The 15,811-nt window shown below is 47.5% G+C and overlaps 1 protein-coding gene and 1 long non-coding RNA gene across 3 annotated transcripts; both read left to right on the top strand.

The window, feature by feature from the left end:
- Nucleotides 1-2,951: 2,951 nt before the first annotated feature.
- LOC103278761 (uncharacterized) lies at nucleotides 2,952-11,352 on the top strand. Its single transcript, XM_062978810.1, has 8 exons — nucleotides 2,952-3,631; nucleotides 4,803-4,881; nucleotides 9,715-9,797; nucleotides 10,008-10,065; nucleotides 10,173-10,243; nucleotides 10,416-10,446; nucleotides 10,652-10,727; nucleotides 10,823-11,352. Exons 1-8 carry the CDS (start codon nucleotides 3,555-3,557, stop codon nucleotides 10,828-10,830), a joined length of 483 nt encoding a protein of 160 aa, XP_062834880.1. The 5' UTR covers nucleotides 2,952-3,554; the 3' UTR covers nucleotides 10,831-11,352.
- Nucleotides 11,353-11,516: 164 nt separating this feature from the next.
- LOC134298462 (uncharacterized) lies at nucleotides 11,517-15,806 on the top strand. 2 transcript variants are annotated; one of them, XR_010005561.1, is made up of 3 exons: nucleotides 11,517-11,866; nucleotides 11,998-12,192; nucleotides 12,702-15,806. It is a non-coding gene; the product is annotated as an uncharacterized LOC134298462 (long non-coding RNA). The 2 variants fall into 2 exon arrangements; XR_010005560.1 differs by having other exon boundaries at nucleotides 11,517-12,192.
- Nucleotides 15,807-15,811: the final 5 nt, after the last annotated feature.

The raw sequence follows: 15,811 nt of genomic DNA, 5'->3' as shown, positions 1-15,811 counted from the left end.
TCTCCCTTTGAGTGTCCACTCCTGGCTTCAATGTCCACTCAGCCATCCTGAGGAGATGCGTATGCCATTCAGGAGTTCTCTGACTTCTCCAATGTGAAGGCCTTTCAGAGAAGAGCCTCCCACAAGGAATGGGGCCCTGGCCCTTCCTCCTCCGGGGAAGGGCCAGGGCCTCTCTGGGGCCCCATCTTGAGGCCCTTCCTTCTGCCTCTTCATGAGGGACAACATGGCCGCTGACTGGAGGCAAATTCCCAGCCGAGGCTCCTTCCTTGAGGGAAGATGGTTCACACCCCAAGTTCAACACAAACCATTGATTTTGTAATTCCTTTTTTATATTTCAAATGCATCTACATTGTCTTAAGCTGCACTATGATGTCTTTTGTTAGCAGTCTTGAGTGAAAATCAGGTAAAAAAAAATAAATACACAAGCAAGCCAACGCCTCAAAGGAGTGTTTTTTGAGAGGGATTTGTAGAAACTGTGACCCCAAACAGCCCTTTTCTCCTGTTGCCACCCAATGCTTTGAGGCAATAGTGGGAATTAGGCACGACTTCAATTTTCATGGCTCAATTCTGCGGAATCCTGGGAATTGTAGTTTCACCAGGGCCCTGCAAAGAATGCTGCTGCCTCGCCAGATGGCAGCTCCAAGGTGCCCATTGCATTGAGCCACAGGAAGGAAAGGGGTGTCAAACGGTCCGTTCTGGCCTGTAGAGTCAGCCTCAGGCAGCAGTCGGGTTCCCAAGGGACTTTCCTCCCAGTTTGAAGGCCTCCCCCCCCCCCCCCCCCCCCCAGCACCATTGTGCTCTTCTCCATCTCTGTTTTGGAAGAGAGCTGCCTTCTGGCTTCGGGGTTTTACCTCAGGGGCAAAAAAACCTGGGACCTGAGAAAAGGTCTGTTGGTCCCAAGATTTCTGCCTCCAATGTCCAGACTTGCTGCTTTGTCCTGGGGTTTTAAAGCCCGCAAAATGGCCGCAACGGGATGTCTGCTGGAAATTTTGACTTCAAAAAACATCTTAAAATGCGCAGATGCGAATATGCGAATCATTATACAAGTTCTGTTCCTGAGTTATACTTATCTGTTCCTCATTGCTTTTATCGTGAAAAGATGCAGAACATTGACTAGACAGCGAAAACTTTGTCCTGGCAAGAGAACCTTCGTAATCCACGTGTTTAATGAAGTTTCCAAGTCAGGACTACACAATCAAACAGGTACACACACTTTCAAGCCAGGAACAGAACTTTATTATCACTTTTTAGAGGCTGCATGGCCATCTGTGCAGACAAGTTTGGTTGTGTCCTTGTGCCTGGGAACTACAGGGCGATGTTCCGGGGTTGTACATGTCTGTTGTTCCTTGCTTTTATCCTTTCATCCATGGGGAAAGTGGTTGTTGTTTATTCATTCAGTCGTTTCCAACTCTTTGTGACCTCATAGACCAGTGGATTACAGGGCAAAAACTTTGTCCTGGCAAGGGAAACATCGCCATCCACCCACTGTGACACACAAAGTTTTTGCTGTGTAATCAACTTTCCTCATGTTTTTACAATAAAAGCAATGAGGAACTGACATTTATAACCCAGGAACAAGCCAACATAAAGAATCCCATATTTTCTGAGTGTGGAGACATACAGAGATTCAAATATCCAAATCTTCTAGCCAGAACCAGGAGATTCCCACACTTTTTATCTCGTGGTTTTTTGGCTTTGTAGCAATTCCTCCCGTGTTTTCAGCTGACATCATCTAGCCACCTTCCATTTTGAACCGGGAGCCTCTGGGATAAAGGTACTGTGCGGATGGGCCCTCAGATGCCCCCAAAGGATTGGATTCTTTTTTACTGTAAGTTGAATACCAATTATTGTTAAGTGACTATGTTTTCTTAACTTTATTTGTGTTCATTTTAAGTGTGGAAAGAGGAAAAAGAGGACCCTGTATACAGAAGGACCAAAGACCCCAGTAGAGTCTGCAAGGCAATGGGAGTATCTCAAAGGTATATCAGGAGTTGCAGAAGAAGGAGACTCCCTTCCAGAGATCCCTTGGTCATTGGGCCCCAAAGGAGCCGAGCAGCGGCCAAAGAGCCTCTGGAAGATACACCCAAGAGACACGCCTGGGGCTCCAGAGGATCCCATGGCCCCTGAGTCCACACTTCAAGGCAGAAGAGCAAAAAAGTGAGATGTGTGGGGCCACCCTTCCTTGCTTCCTTCCTGCAGGGCCTGCCTGCCTGCCTGCCTGCCTGCCTGCCTCCCAGGAGGAGCTCCAGGCTGGTGGTTGTTTTCCTTTGAAAAGGTTCCATTCCTGCCATGGATATCGGGGGTTCCGAGGAGCCTCGGGTCAGCTGGCCCCGCCATTGCCTTACTGACCACTAACATGGGCAGAGGGCATCGCCTCCCGCTCCCTTTGGGGCCCCAGGGCCAGCCCTGTTCTGGTGCTGAGGGCCCCCTTCATTGCCTCCCTCTGCAGAAGGTCAGGACAAGGCGCACACATCTCTGCCGCGTGGGCCCCGAAAACAAAGAGGCTGTTCCTGTGGATCCTCCAAGGTAAGCCCTGGGCTCCTATTCCCTCCCCACCCCCAAGGGAAGCCCTGGCCCAAATGGGAAGGGGGGCTTATAATAAAATGAGCGGAGAGGGGGGAGAGACTATTTCAGGCAGGGGGAGAATCTTTTTAAATCCCACCTCTACCACCAATATAAAGAAGGCGCTGACACCAAATATATCGGACACCTCTCCACTCTACTCACGCACACGCAAGCACATGTATGTGAGAGGCGAGGATATACTGTTTGATTTTAGATTTTCTTTTAAAATGGTAGCTGCCACCAACCTAAAATGTCTTTAGGATTTTTGTTGTTAAATGTGTCTGAGGCAAACTTCTCCCATTCCCTGCCCACACTGTTTCTACCCCTGGCTCCCAAACTGATGTTCACTATGAGGCTTTTTTGTGGTATTTTATTGTTGTATTGCTGGAACTTTTATAAAGGCTCCTTGATGGAAAGATACACTGTGGAGGCTTTTGAAAGTTGAAAATAGAATAAAAATTTATTTTCTTAAAAACAGGCAAATAATTACTTCAGAGAGGTTCATAAGCGTAATCGGTTACAAACGTTATTCAGCTTAACTTAGTTGTATGTTTCAGGTTACTTCACTTAGTTTCAAACAGTTCCAACCAACCTATCGAACTATTGGTCACAAAAACCCTCGCTCTATTTGCTGAGAATAGTCACGAGTTCCCCTGGGTTGTTAATTAACTCTAACCTAGAGTCCTTCTATTAACCAGCCTAGTAGTGAGAGTCAATCACTTGAGTTATCTTCCCCCCCAAGAGATCCAAACTGCCTGACCTAGCCTGTCAGTTTCCACAGCTTTCAGTTCTCTCTCACACACACCCTCCAAACTGCTTTTTTCTCTCCAAACCCCAAAACAGAACTGCTCTCTTCAAACCCTAAAACAGAACTACCTGGAGCTCTTTTTTTCCTCTGCACTCTAAGATTTGGCTCCTCCCATCTGCTCTGGCTGGCCAATCCTAGGAGTCTCTCTCTAAGCTCCTCTCCCTTTCTAACCACATCCAAGATGGCTGCCTGGCATTCCTCTACAAAATGGAGGTTGCCTCACTCACTGTTACCCAGGCTTCATTCCAGGCCTAATAGGTAAGGTTCACTACAGGCCCGCAGAGGAGGAGGGGGCTGCCTTCACCCTTTGGGTCCCCAATTCCTTGGGTGTGGGGGGGATTTGCATGTGGGAGGTGATTGGTCAGGGAGGGAGGGGCCCCTAGTAGGGAGAGGGGATATGCAAATTTTGGCCAGTGGGGATTGTGAGATAGGGGGAATTTGCATGTGGGATGTGATTGGCTGGGGAGGGAGAGGAGGGAGGGGCCCCTGTGAGGGAGCGGGGATATGCAAATTTTGGCTAGTGGGGATTGTGAGGTAGGGGAATTTGCATGTTGGATGGGGAGAGAAAGGAGGGAGGGACTCATGGGAGGGAGCAGGGATTTGCAAATTTTGGCCAGTGGGGATTGTGAGGTAGGGGGAATTTGCATGTCGGAGGTGATTGGCTGGGGGTGGGAAAGGAGGGAGGGGCCCCTGGGAGAGAGGGGGATATGCAAATTTTGGCATGTAGGGATTGTGAGGTAGGGGGGAATTTGCATGTGGAAGGTGATTGGCCGGGGGAGGGCAGAAAGAGGGGCTCTTGGGAGATGTATTTCAACACATAATAGTCCTCACCATACAATAGTTCACACGCAGCATAGTCCTCACCATGCCGTAGTCGCACCCACCTTTTTTGGCTCGAAATATGACATTTTTGGCTTCTTTTTTCTCATAGGCTTTCCTTGAGCATTTTGTTTCCAGTTGGGAAACAAAAATGAGGATGAGGGTAGTGGAGTTCTTGTTAGTAAATGCCTGGGCTTTAGTGAGGACTTTTGTTTTTGTTTTCAGATTTTATTTTATTTATTTTTTGTTTATTTTGTGGAGACTTCTCTTAATTTTCTTGCTGGCTCATGTTTATCCCTGAAGACTGAGCTTAGTGAAATACACTGTTTAATTGACGAGTCTCCACAATAATTGTAATTGGTTTTAAATGTTTTTAATGCTTAATATGTATTTATATCTTATTTCTGAACGTTATTATGCTTTGTATATTTTTTGTTTTGTATTTTATGTTAAATGTCCTTTGATTTGTAATGTATTAGTATATTTATATACTGTGTATTTGCACTGAAGTGGTCAAACTGTAAGCCGCTCTGAGCCCCCTTTGGGGTGAGAAGAGCAGGGTAGAAATATAGTAAATCAATAAACAATACATTATCTTGTCTCCTTCCAGACCTTCAGAGCCACAAGGAACGTGCGTGGAGGAGCCCTCTCCCCAGATGCAGATCATCGAAGTGAAGCCAGCGTCCAAGGTAAGGAAGGAGGCCCTTCTAGAAATACAGGCAGTCCCCAAGTTAAAAACAAGATTGGTTCTGTAGGTTTGTTCTTAAGTTGAATTTGTTTGTAAGTTGGAACTGGTACATGTTTAAAGTGTAACTCCAGCGTAGAGAGAGAGAAAAAGCACTAGCACTTTGGATAGCATAGGGAAGGATTAATATCCCTGTGGTGTTTGTTTTGTTGTCTGTGCCCATTCAGAAGATTTTGCTTCATTTTCTGTCCCTGGGATCATTCGGTTTTGAATTTTTTCCTCTGGCATGCCAGATAATGACATGCTTCAGCGCTGTGGCTCTTTACCCCGCTTCCAAAACCCTTAGCCTACAGTTGACTCGAGACTGCCCAAGTAGGGGGCCATGCGTCATGTGATAGGAGCCCTAGGAAAGACTGACTGTTGAGGCCCCAAGTACAAGCTGTTGGATGGTTTTTACACAATGGCTGGATGCCTATCTGTCAGGAGGGCTCTCCTTGTGTGTTCCTGCAGGCAGAAAGAGGTCGAACTGGAAGTCCCTTGGGGTCTCTTCTAACTGTATGACTTCAGGAAATGGGTTTCATGGGGACAAATCCCACCTCCTGGACCCTCCATTCCCCTTCGTCTCCCACCGCCTCTTCCCTGGCAGGGCTAGAAGTCAATAGTAAAAATGAATTAACGTGATTCAAAGCTGGGCTACAAGACGGGGGGGGGGGGGCATTAGAGAACAGTATAGTCCATTTGAGAAGGTGATTAGCAAAAGAAAAGTACAATGTATTAAGGGAAGCAAGAAGGAAAATGTTACCAGGATGAAGGACAGGTGTTGGCATGGTTGTGAACAAAGAGGGGTGTTTAATCACATGATATGTGAATGTGATCGAGTGCAAGAATAGTGGAGAATGATAGAAGGAGAAATCAATAGAATGTTAAATCTACAAATGGTAATAGTTAATAGAAATGTACTACATGCAAAGATAATAGGAGTGAAGACTATACAAAAAGAAAAATTGGTTGACAAATTAATAGCGTGTGTACAAATTGTTTTAGTAACAGGTTGGAAAAATAAAACAAAATGGACACTGACGGATTGGTATAAGTATATAGATAATATGTTAAATGTGAAAATAACAAATTGCAAATGGAACAATATAGATAAAATTGAAAAGGTTACAATAATTAAGAGGATGTGGGAACCAGTTAGGAATTTATTTAGAGAATGTGCTAAGATGTGGAGTGGAAAAATTAAGACTGAAACTGATATTTCAAATGTAACTTCTTCAGTTTGCTGTATAAATTGCATGTACAAGGAGGAGAGGGTGGGAGTGGGATAAAACAATAAAATAACAATAAAAAGACTCATGGGTAGGCCTTGGACTATTATTTGAATTTGCATGATTTTAACTGATGTTTTAATAATTGATGTTTTAATTGTTTCGATTTTAATTGTAATTGTTTATTTTGGAATTGTGTGTTGTTGGCATTGAATTGTTGCCTGTTGTAAGGCTGCCCTGAGTCCCCTTCAGGGTGAGAAGGGAGGGGTAAAAACATGGGAAATAAATAGAAGGGGTCCCGAGGGCTATCCAGTCCAACCCTTCTGCCAGACAGGAAGGCCCACCCAATCCCTTCTAACAGATGGCCATCCATCTTGACACATCCAGCCTCTGCCTAAAACTTTCCCACATACTTCCTTTGAAAGTCTGACGATCTTGGTGAATGAAGGGGATGCTGTGGGTGCAGCACACTTCGATTTCAGGAAGGCCTTTGAGAAGGTTCCCCAAGACATTCTCACAAAGAAGCCAGTAGAATGTGGGTAAGGCAGTGCTCCTGTGAGGTGGATCAGGAATTGGTTAACAGGCCGAACCCAGAGGGTGCTTCTGTCCAGTGGCTCCTCTTTCTTACTCCTGGAGAGAAGGGACCAGTGGGGCACCATAATAAGGGTCCTGTCCTGGGCCATTCAGGGCTATGTAGCGTCTTCATTGATGACTTGGATGATGGAATAGAAGGGATGCTTCTTGACTTTGCAGATGGGACCAAATTGGGAGGGAGAGCAGATGCCCCAGTAGGGAAGCTCAGGCCCCAAAGTGACCAATGTGATTAACCAACAAAAACCATGTACAGTAGAGTCTCACTTATCCAACATAAACGGGCCGGCAGAATGTTGGATAAGTGAATATGTTGGAGAATAAGGAGGCATTAAGGAAAAACCTATTAAACATCAAATTAGGTTATGATTTTACAAATGAAGCACCAAAACATCATGTTAGACAACAAGTTTGGCAGAAAAAGTAGTTCAAAACGCAGTAATGTTATGTAGTAATTACTGTATTTATGAATTTAACACCAAAATATCACGATATATTGAAAACATTGACTACAAAAATGCGTTGGATAATCCAGAACGTTGGATAAGCGAGTGTTGGATAAGTGAGACTCTACTGTATATCAAAATGATTATGAAAAAGTTTGGAAGGAGTCAAAAAAAAGATTTGGAAAGATGGCAAAGCGTTCAACAGAATTGGATGGGGAGGATAGCAGTGATCAAAATGATGTTTCTACCCAAAATGTTGTTTCAATTTCAAAATCTACCAATTATCAGAGAACTAAAGGTTTTTTAACAGTGTGGGAAGAGTTTAGTTAAATTAATTCTATGGGCTGGTAAAAAAAGCTAGAATTGCATACAGAAATGTAATAGATGCCAAAGATAGAGGGGGTCTAGCCCTTTCAGACCTTAGATACTACTACGAAGCAGTGGGTTTTAGCTAGCTAAATGATTGATTTAGATTAGAGAATCATGCTTTACTTAATTTGGAGGGTCATAACGTAAGATTTGCATGGCATGCCTATTTATTTTATTATGACACAGCAAACAAGATAGATATGCTGGATTTTGTATCACAAAATCACAAGTCGAACACTTCCCAAGCGTCTAGGACTGTGTGATGTATTTTCGGATGATGCATGCAGATCCCAGTAGGGTGGCCTTTTGCAGTTGGCAGATCATAATTTTGTCAATGTCTATTGTTTCCAAATGCCGACTGAGATCTTTTGGCACGGCACCCAATGTGCCAATCACCACCGGGACCACCTGTACTGGTTTCTGCCAGAGTCTTTGAAGTTCAATCTTGAGGTCCTGATAGTGGCTGAGTTTTTCCTGTTGTTTTTCATCAATGTGACTGTCACCTGGGATGGCAACAACTGTGATGTCTGGTGTGTTGTGTTCCAGAACTAAGAGCATGCATGCTTATTATTATTATTATTATTATTATTATTATTATTATTATTATTATTATTTTATTATTTTATTGTATGACACAGCAAACAAGATAGACATGCTGGATTTCATATCACAAAATCACAAGTCGAACACTTCCCAAGTGTTTAGGACAGTATGATGTATGATGTATGATTTTTTATTATTATTATTATTATTATTATTATTATTATTATTATTATTATCTTTACTTAGAGCCTGCCTTTCTCCCCATAGGGACTCAAGGCGGCTAACACTGATCCACACTAAACAGTTTAAACAGAGCAATACAAAAGTTGAAAACTGTTAAATAATAACAGTGTGGTAAAAACAGAATTAAATTACAGCAAATACATTAAAATTGCATTTAAAACCCATATCCCCCCAGAACCCTGTGTCCAGTTCTGAGCAAAGCAATTCAGGAAGGCTGTTGACAAGCTACAATATGTTCAGAGAAGGGCAATGAATATAATCAGAAATCTAGAGGCCAGACCCCTTCTGCCCTTCAGGCCACTTTCTACGAGGCCTGTAAACCATGAATTCCTATGAAGGTCAGGGAGCAGGGTGTGTTTAGCTTGGAGAAAAGAAGGCCGAGAGGGATATGAGAGCCATGATTAAATATCAGAAGGGATGTCACACTGATGAGGGGTAAACTTGTTTTCTGCTGCCCCAGAGACAAGGGCGTAAAGGAGCAATGGTTTCCAATGGCAGAAAAAGAGATTCTGCCTAAACATTAGGAAGAAAATCCTGACAGCAAGAGCTGTTCAGTATTAGGCTTTTGCTGCCTGGGAGTCCAGTAGGGCTTCCTTCTCCTGAATGACAGAAGTGGGCTGGACTAGACGGCCTTTCAGGATATCTGCCAACTCTATGATTCTCTGAATGTATGAATATTCTCTCCAGCAGCAGCTGTAGCCACAGAAATCAAGCTTCCCCTTCCCCAGTGGGACACCCCTCCAAATATTTAAACATGGCTCTCATGTCCTCTCTCTGCCTTCTCCTTTCCAAGGCAAATATTCCCTGCTCCTCAGAGGGACTCATAGTTCTCAGACCTTTCACCCTTTGGGTCAATCTTCTCTGGACACAATCTAGTTTGTCCCTGTCTTTCCTGACCTTTTGTGCCCAGAACTGAACAGAGTCTTATTCTAGGCAAGGTCTGACCAAAGCAGAAGAGATGCCCATCTTCAAAGGGAGACAGAGTGTTAAGGACAGGAGTGTCCCATGGGAACTGTGACCCCCTAGAGAAAGATGGCTGCCCTTTCCCCTTGGGTTCCTCCATCCCATTTGCTCCCTTTTCCTCATAGAAGCTGGACCAAGGCAGTGCTTAGCACCTAAGAAAGTAGGGCTATTCCATTTTGATACCCAGGTGGGCCTTCGCTGAAGAGAGGTGGGGATAATGCAGCCCTCCGGTGTTGTTGGACTGCAAATCCTAGCAGCTCCTGGCAGTGTGGTCAATGGGGAAGAATGCTGGGGGTGACAATCCAAACTTTACTGGGGATTCTAGTTCTGAGAAACAGAGGGGGTGGAAAGAGGGAAGATTGCACCAGAGAAGCCCTTCCGTGGAGCCTTGAGTTTCCCTTTCTTTCCGTGCAGTTTCTGGGGAGAGAGAAGTTCCCCTTGGAGGCCAGCTGCCTTGAGGTGGAGCGGGGGAGCCTGACCTCTGAGAGTGCAGAGAGGTACCTCCTATCCATGTTTTGGGGGGAAGGGCAGGCTGGGGGTTGGGGGCCCAGAGATCTGGAGGGAAGCATCCCATGACATTACCTTCTTCCCAGGGGCTGGCAAGGTCCTTGGGATGGGGTTGATCTTTGGGGCCTTGGGGGGAATGGAAGGGAGAAGGCAGCCAGGGATCCCAAACTGAGCTCTACTTCTGTCCCTTGCTCTTCTAGCAGCTTCCTCTCAGCGACAATCCTAACTTCTCCAAAGAACAAACTACCCAGAGAGTTGGTGAGTGAAAGAAGGGGGCTAGAAAGGGAGGAGCTTGCCTCTCTCCTTCCTTCGGGAGACAGTTTTTGGCTCAGAACACCCAGTTCCCTCTTCTTCCTCCTCAACAGGGTTCAAAAGAAGTTGGGATCCCTTCGGAGATCCTGGAGGAGGGGGCGGCCCAGGGCCTTGATACAGAGAGGTACCTCCTTCCCAGGTTCAGGGGCACATGGCAGGCAGAGGTCTCCTCCATCCCCCAATTGAGGCCAAGTGGGCCTCAGCCTGCTGCCCTATTCCAGGGGGTTTGGTGGGCTCCACCTGAGTCTGAGGGGAGGACTTCTTCTGACCTTGCTTTCTTGTCTCTCTCCTTGCAGTGTCTACGAGCCCCCTGAAAAGACATCAATGGTAAGGGAGGGAAGGGGGTGGTAAAAAGGGGATGGGCTGCTTCCTCTCCATCCCCACACCTCTTTTTCTCTCCCCCTCCTCCTTGAACCTCCTACTCTAGTCTTTCTCCCTTGGGCTGTCTTCCCATTCCTTCCCTTTTGGCCTCACACCCATGTGGGAAGGGGGCAGCCCCTATTTCACTCCTCTGCTCAATTGTCTTTTACAGGATGCCGAAGCGGCAACGCTGGCGGACATCCCCAGCCTGGAGGATGAGTGTGGGACCCCCTCCCCAGTTCAAGCAGGTGCATTACTCTTCACCAGGAGGGGTGACCGTTGCCCCCCTTCTTGTCCTCAGTCCCTGGCCTACCAGGTCTCACCTCTTGTGCCTCTCTTCCAGCTCTGTAGGACCCGAGGAAGAAGAAGATTCAGCCCTGCACCCACGGAGATGCTCTTCCCTGGACCCAGAACAGTTACAGCTCAGAGTTCCCCTGGTGAAGCCTGGGACCACCACCAAGGAGGCATCGCCAGCACCTTTCTCAGGATGCAGAGAAAGGCCTACTCCATCGACCTTCTAGGTGGCAGGTTTGTCCAAAGATGTCCAGCCTTCAGGTAGGCTGCTCTTCTCAGCTCCCGTCATTACCCAGTGGTCTCTTTGGCCACTAGAAAGGTATGTAGGGACCCAAATACCCAGTTCCTTCCAGCAAGCATCATACACACATTCACCTGCCACTGCTCTCCCTCCACTTTTGGCCCAGGAGGCTTTCCATGGCTGCCAGGTACCATTGTTTCCCTGTTTTTTCTTGACAGGCAAAACAACACCTGCACCATCTTTGCCAGCTGGTCTGCAGTTCCTCCTCTGCAGATGTCACACAGGCAGTGGATTACGCGGCCCGCAAGATGGCCACAGACTACTTTCTGGAGTCTGACGGGAGGTAAGAGAGCTGGGCCTGGGGGAGTCACTCCCCTGTTCCCATGGGGCCCTGAGCAGTCTCCCCATTAGGTTGGAGCCAAGGCTGACCCTGACCATGGCTCCCTCTTCCCTCTCTTCATTCACAGGGCTTGTGGTGAATTGGTATGCACCATACTAAATTCACCATATTGTTGCCTGGAAGCGGAGCTTGACCTGTTCCTGGCCAAGGTGAAGGAGGGACCTTGGCTGGCCCAGGAAGGCAAGGAACAGGGCAGTCCCACTTTAGATACGGCCACAGTAAGGACGTCCCCACCTGCACTCTGTCTTTAGGGGACTGGGGAAGGAGAGCGGGACCCCCTCTTTCTTGACCTTCCACAGGAACCTTTCCTTGCATTTGAGCCTCCTTCTTTCTCTCTGCTGGCATGAGCGAGGCAGGCCATCGGCGGATTCGTCAGACACATCAAGGACAGCACTCTCCTGGAGGGGTGGTTCCTGGAGCTTCTGCTCGCCTTGGTGACCAACTTCATTGAGGTCACAAGGCCTGGGTTGGAGGGGGGCCTGAGAGGCGCTGGGCCTTGGGGAGATAGCCTCCCTGGGGAGTCCATGTGCCATCCCTCACTTGCTGACCTGCCTTTCCTCCTCCTTCCCTCTCTTCCTTCCAGGGCTGCTCAACTTCCTTGTCAACCGTGACCCTGAAGTCAGGCAAGTTGGCAGGGAGACCAAGGCTATCCTTACCAGGGCCTCCGCCCTCCACTCCCAACATGGGCTGTGGGCTTCTCTTCGGCGCTTGGTGGTGTCCTGCAGGCAGAAGAGGTATCCCCCAGAGTACGCCAAGAAACCACCCACCTGATGGACTGGTAAGGGAGGGAGGGAAGAAAAGAAGGCGAAGGGAGGGAGGAAGGGAGGGAAAAAGGAGGGGGGAAGAGGAAATGGAGGAAGGAGGGAAAAGAGTAAGCAATGGAGAAGGGAGAGAGGAGGATAGGAGGGAGGGAGAAGGTAAGAAGGATTGTAGGAGGAATAGAGGGAGAGAAGGAAGGGAGGATGGAGAGAGGAAGGAGGAAGGGAAAGGAAGTGAGGGAGGAGGGAGGGAGGAAGATGGGGAGAGGGAGGGAGGGTGGAAAAAAGTGAGAAGGAGGGAGGATTAGAGGGACTGCTGGAAGGAAGAGGGAGAGAAAGAAAGAAAGAAAGAAGAGAGGAAGGAGGGAGAGGCTGGGTATGAAGGGCGGCTCCTGAGGAGGGCAAGTGCAGGCAAAGAATTCCGTAGCATGGTCCAGGTCAGCCAAAGGAGGTCTGCCTTGAAGTCTCCTTCAGCTGAGGCCCAAGAGAGGCACCAATAGAAGGAGACCGAAGCCCTGCTCCTTTGCAGGAACGCCACGATCCCCTGTGAGCTTGCCCGGCAGGAAGACCCCCGCTCCAGCTGTGCCACAGCCCCAAAGGGAAGTAGCGTCAAGGAGGTGCTAGTCTGCCCAGCCCCGGCCCAGGGAAGCCCTGCCCCCTTGCAGAAGCCCCGCCCCCACTCTGGGCCCCATTGTCACCCAGGGGCCCTTGGGAGCAGAGCAGAGCAGAGCAGAGCAGAGCAGAGCAGAGCAGAGCAGAGAAGGAAGACCACCTGGGCCACCCAGGCCCCTCTGATGTGCTCTGTTCTGTTCTTTGCTGTGTGGAATTTGGGGGCCTGGAGTGGAGGGGCCACCACCTGCACCCTGGGCCTTCCTCTTCCTCCTGGGCTGGGGCCCGCCTCTTTTGACCTGCGACCTCCCCCTCCCTGACCCCTCCCTCTCGGCCTGGGATGCCACCACCACCCCCTCCCTCCCTCCCTCCCTTCTCAATGTCACCTGTCATATCTTCACAATAAGCTTTATATCAGGCATTGTATATTCAAATCTTCATTTAACTCTGCAGGTTCCAGTGCTTTCTTTTGTGCTTGTGGCTCCCCTCCAGGACCCAGAAACCCATCTCTGATGTGGGATGTTGTGCATCTCCCATCTTTTATTTGTCTTATGTGAAGGTGCTACCAGTTTAAATGAATATTTGAATGCATAATCCCTTATATAAAGATTATTGTGGAGATATGGCAGTAAACTGAGGCTGGATCTACACTGCCATACAATGCAGTCTGTATTGCGTTATATCGTCAGTGTAAACCCATATAATACCTTTGAACTGCACCAAACTGATTATATGGGTCTACACTGAGCATATATCAGTTAAAACTGCATTATTTGGCAACGTAACGTTTGGGGCAACTGGGTCAGGTCTTCAGAGGGAGCCTTGCTCCTCTCTTCTTCTCCTGAGCCCTAACTTGGGGTATGAATGATCCATTCCTTTGGAGAGTATCTTATACCATCCCAGACTTTTCGGGGACTTTTATGGGATCCCAGACATGCACTGTGTGGTGTAGAAAGGTGTCTTGAGAACACTTTGGACATGTCCTTGTTTATATATTGAACAGAATTGCATTTGTATTTTCCGGTGAAACCACCGGGGAAGGCCGACCCATTTGTGGCTGTCAATGGCCTTTAGAAACCTATGAAGCAGGTGGCCATTCCTCCTTCCCTGGTGCTGTGTCTCCTGACGGGCCGAGATCCCCCTTGAGTTGGCCTTGCCCCCCCCCACCTGCCCCTCTCCTCACCTGAATTCACCCGGAAGGAGGCCTGGCTGCCGGGGGGGGGGGGCAGTAAGGAGGAGAGGCAGCGGACTCCACTGACGCTGCTCTGGGGTTCTTGCAGGGCCACTCCGAACGGAGGATGCAAGGGACAGTGACCTTCAAGGGACCACGACCACTGAGGGACGCTGAATATCAAAGGACCCTGGTCATCAAGGGACATTAACATCAAGGGAGCCTGACCCTGACCTCCGAGGCACCTTGACCATCAAGGGACACTTAACATTGAGAGACCCTGACTGGCACCTGCAGGAAGAAGGAAGGAGAAGACAGAACTTCCTTTTTTGCTTTATTGTAAGATTTTAAAATTTGTGTGTGTTGTTTTTTAATATATTATTATTGTCATGTGTGGGAGAAGACTCCACTCCCTGGTAAAAGCGCTGCTCTTCCCCATTGGTTGCTGTGGCTGCCTCCTGTGAATCCGGGACTGGCAGTAGAGGGAGGCCCAGGCCTCCCTGGCAGAGGGTTTCCAAGGCCCTCCTCCCTCCTCTGCAAACCCCAGGAGTCACAGCCCAGCGCTGGAGGGGAAGAGCCGCCCTTGAACAGCACAATGAGAGAAGCCCCCCACTCTCTGTTTATTGTAATTTAAGATTATATAATTGTCTAGTCTAATATTGTATTATTTAATATGTGATTAGAATAAATGTAACCCTTTATTTCTAATTTAGCACTTTCCATGGATTCCTTTGGGAAGGGAGACCCAAACCGCTCAGGACCTGCAATTCAGGCTCCATCGACACTGACCCTTTCGTGCAGTTTGAACTGCATATGAGGCTGGGTTTATACTGCCCTCTATTCCAGGACCTGATCCCAGATTATCTGCTTGGATTATATGAGTCTGGGGAAAGCAGATAGTCTGGGATCAAATCCTGTGGTATAGGGAAGTGTAGATCCAACCTGAGTCTGTACTGAACATATAATGCAGTTCAAATTGCATGAAATGCCAGTGTAGATATGGCTGTCAGCCCCATCTACACTGCTTTATAATCCAGTTTCAGAATGCATATTAGCCGTGGTTCAAAATGGATTATATGGCAGTTTAGACGGGGCCTAAGACTAAGAAGTGAGAGAAGATGACAGTGTTACAATGTAGAGGAGATCTACACTGTCCTATTTCACAGGATCTGATCCCAGATTATCTGCATTAAATTGGAATATTTGAGTCTACACTGCCAAATAATCTGGGATCAGATCCTGGGATAAGGGGCAGTGTGGAAGGGGCCGTAGTTGGTGCTAATATAGTCCTGGACGTACAGTGGAGAGAGGCCCAGGCCGTCCAAGGCCCTCCTCCCCCTACTGCAAATCCTAGGATTTTCAGTTCAGCATTGGAGAAGAACTGCCCTTGAACCAAACAGTGAGAGTATCCCATTTGCTCCGTTTTTGTAGTGATTGTATCATCTTAATATTGTAATATTTAATATCTGTTCGGATTAGAATAAATGTACTCCTTTCTTTTTAATTTGATGCTTTCCTTGGATTCCTTTGGGGAGGGGGAGGGATAGCCAAACCACCCAGGACATGCAACTCAGGCCCCATCTACACTGCCATATAATGCAGTTCAAACTGCATTATATAGTGAGTGTCGGCTCATATGATGCAATTTAACACAGTTATAGGAATCTACACTAACCATATAATACAGTTTGAACTGCACTAAGTTGACACTGTAGGCGAGGCCTAAGATGAAATGAAAATACTGGTGTTTAGTTTATGCAAATATTTGTGTCATTACACTATGTCATGTTAAGATCATGATGTGACCGTGATGGCATGGCTGTATAAATTAAATCTGCATATTTTTTAAAAGAACTGTT

Source organism: Anolis carolinensis, chromosome 4 (genome assembly GCF_035594765.1).
Source record: "Anolis carolinensis isolate JA03-04 chromosome 4, rAnoCar3.1.pri, whole genome shotgun sequence".
NCBI lineage: Eukaryota > Metazoa > Chordata > Lepidosauria > Squamata > Dactyloidae > Anolis > Anolis carolinensis.
This window is presented reverse-complemented; position numbering and strand designations above follow the sequence as displayed.

Bases quoted from the DNA above. Each gene is read 5' to 3' on its own strand.
- LOC103278761 (XM_062978810.1), top strand. From the start codon at position 3,555: ATGGCTGCCTGGCATTCCTCTACAAAATGGAGGTTGCCTCACTCACTG. The intron at 3,632-4,802 runs GTAAGGTTCACT...GTCTCCTTCCAG, and splicing joins CTTCATTCCAGGCCTAATAG to ACCTTCAGAGCCACAAGGAA. The intron at 4,882-9,714 runs GTAAGGAAGGAG...CTTTCCGTGCAG, and splicing joins AAGTGAAGCCAGCGTCCAAG to TTTCTGGGGAGAGAGAAGTT.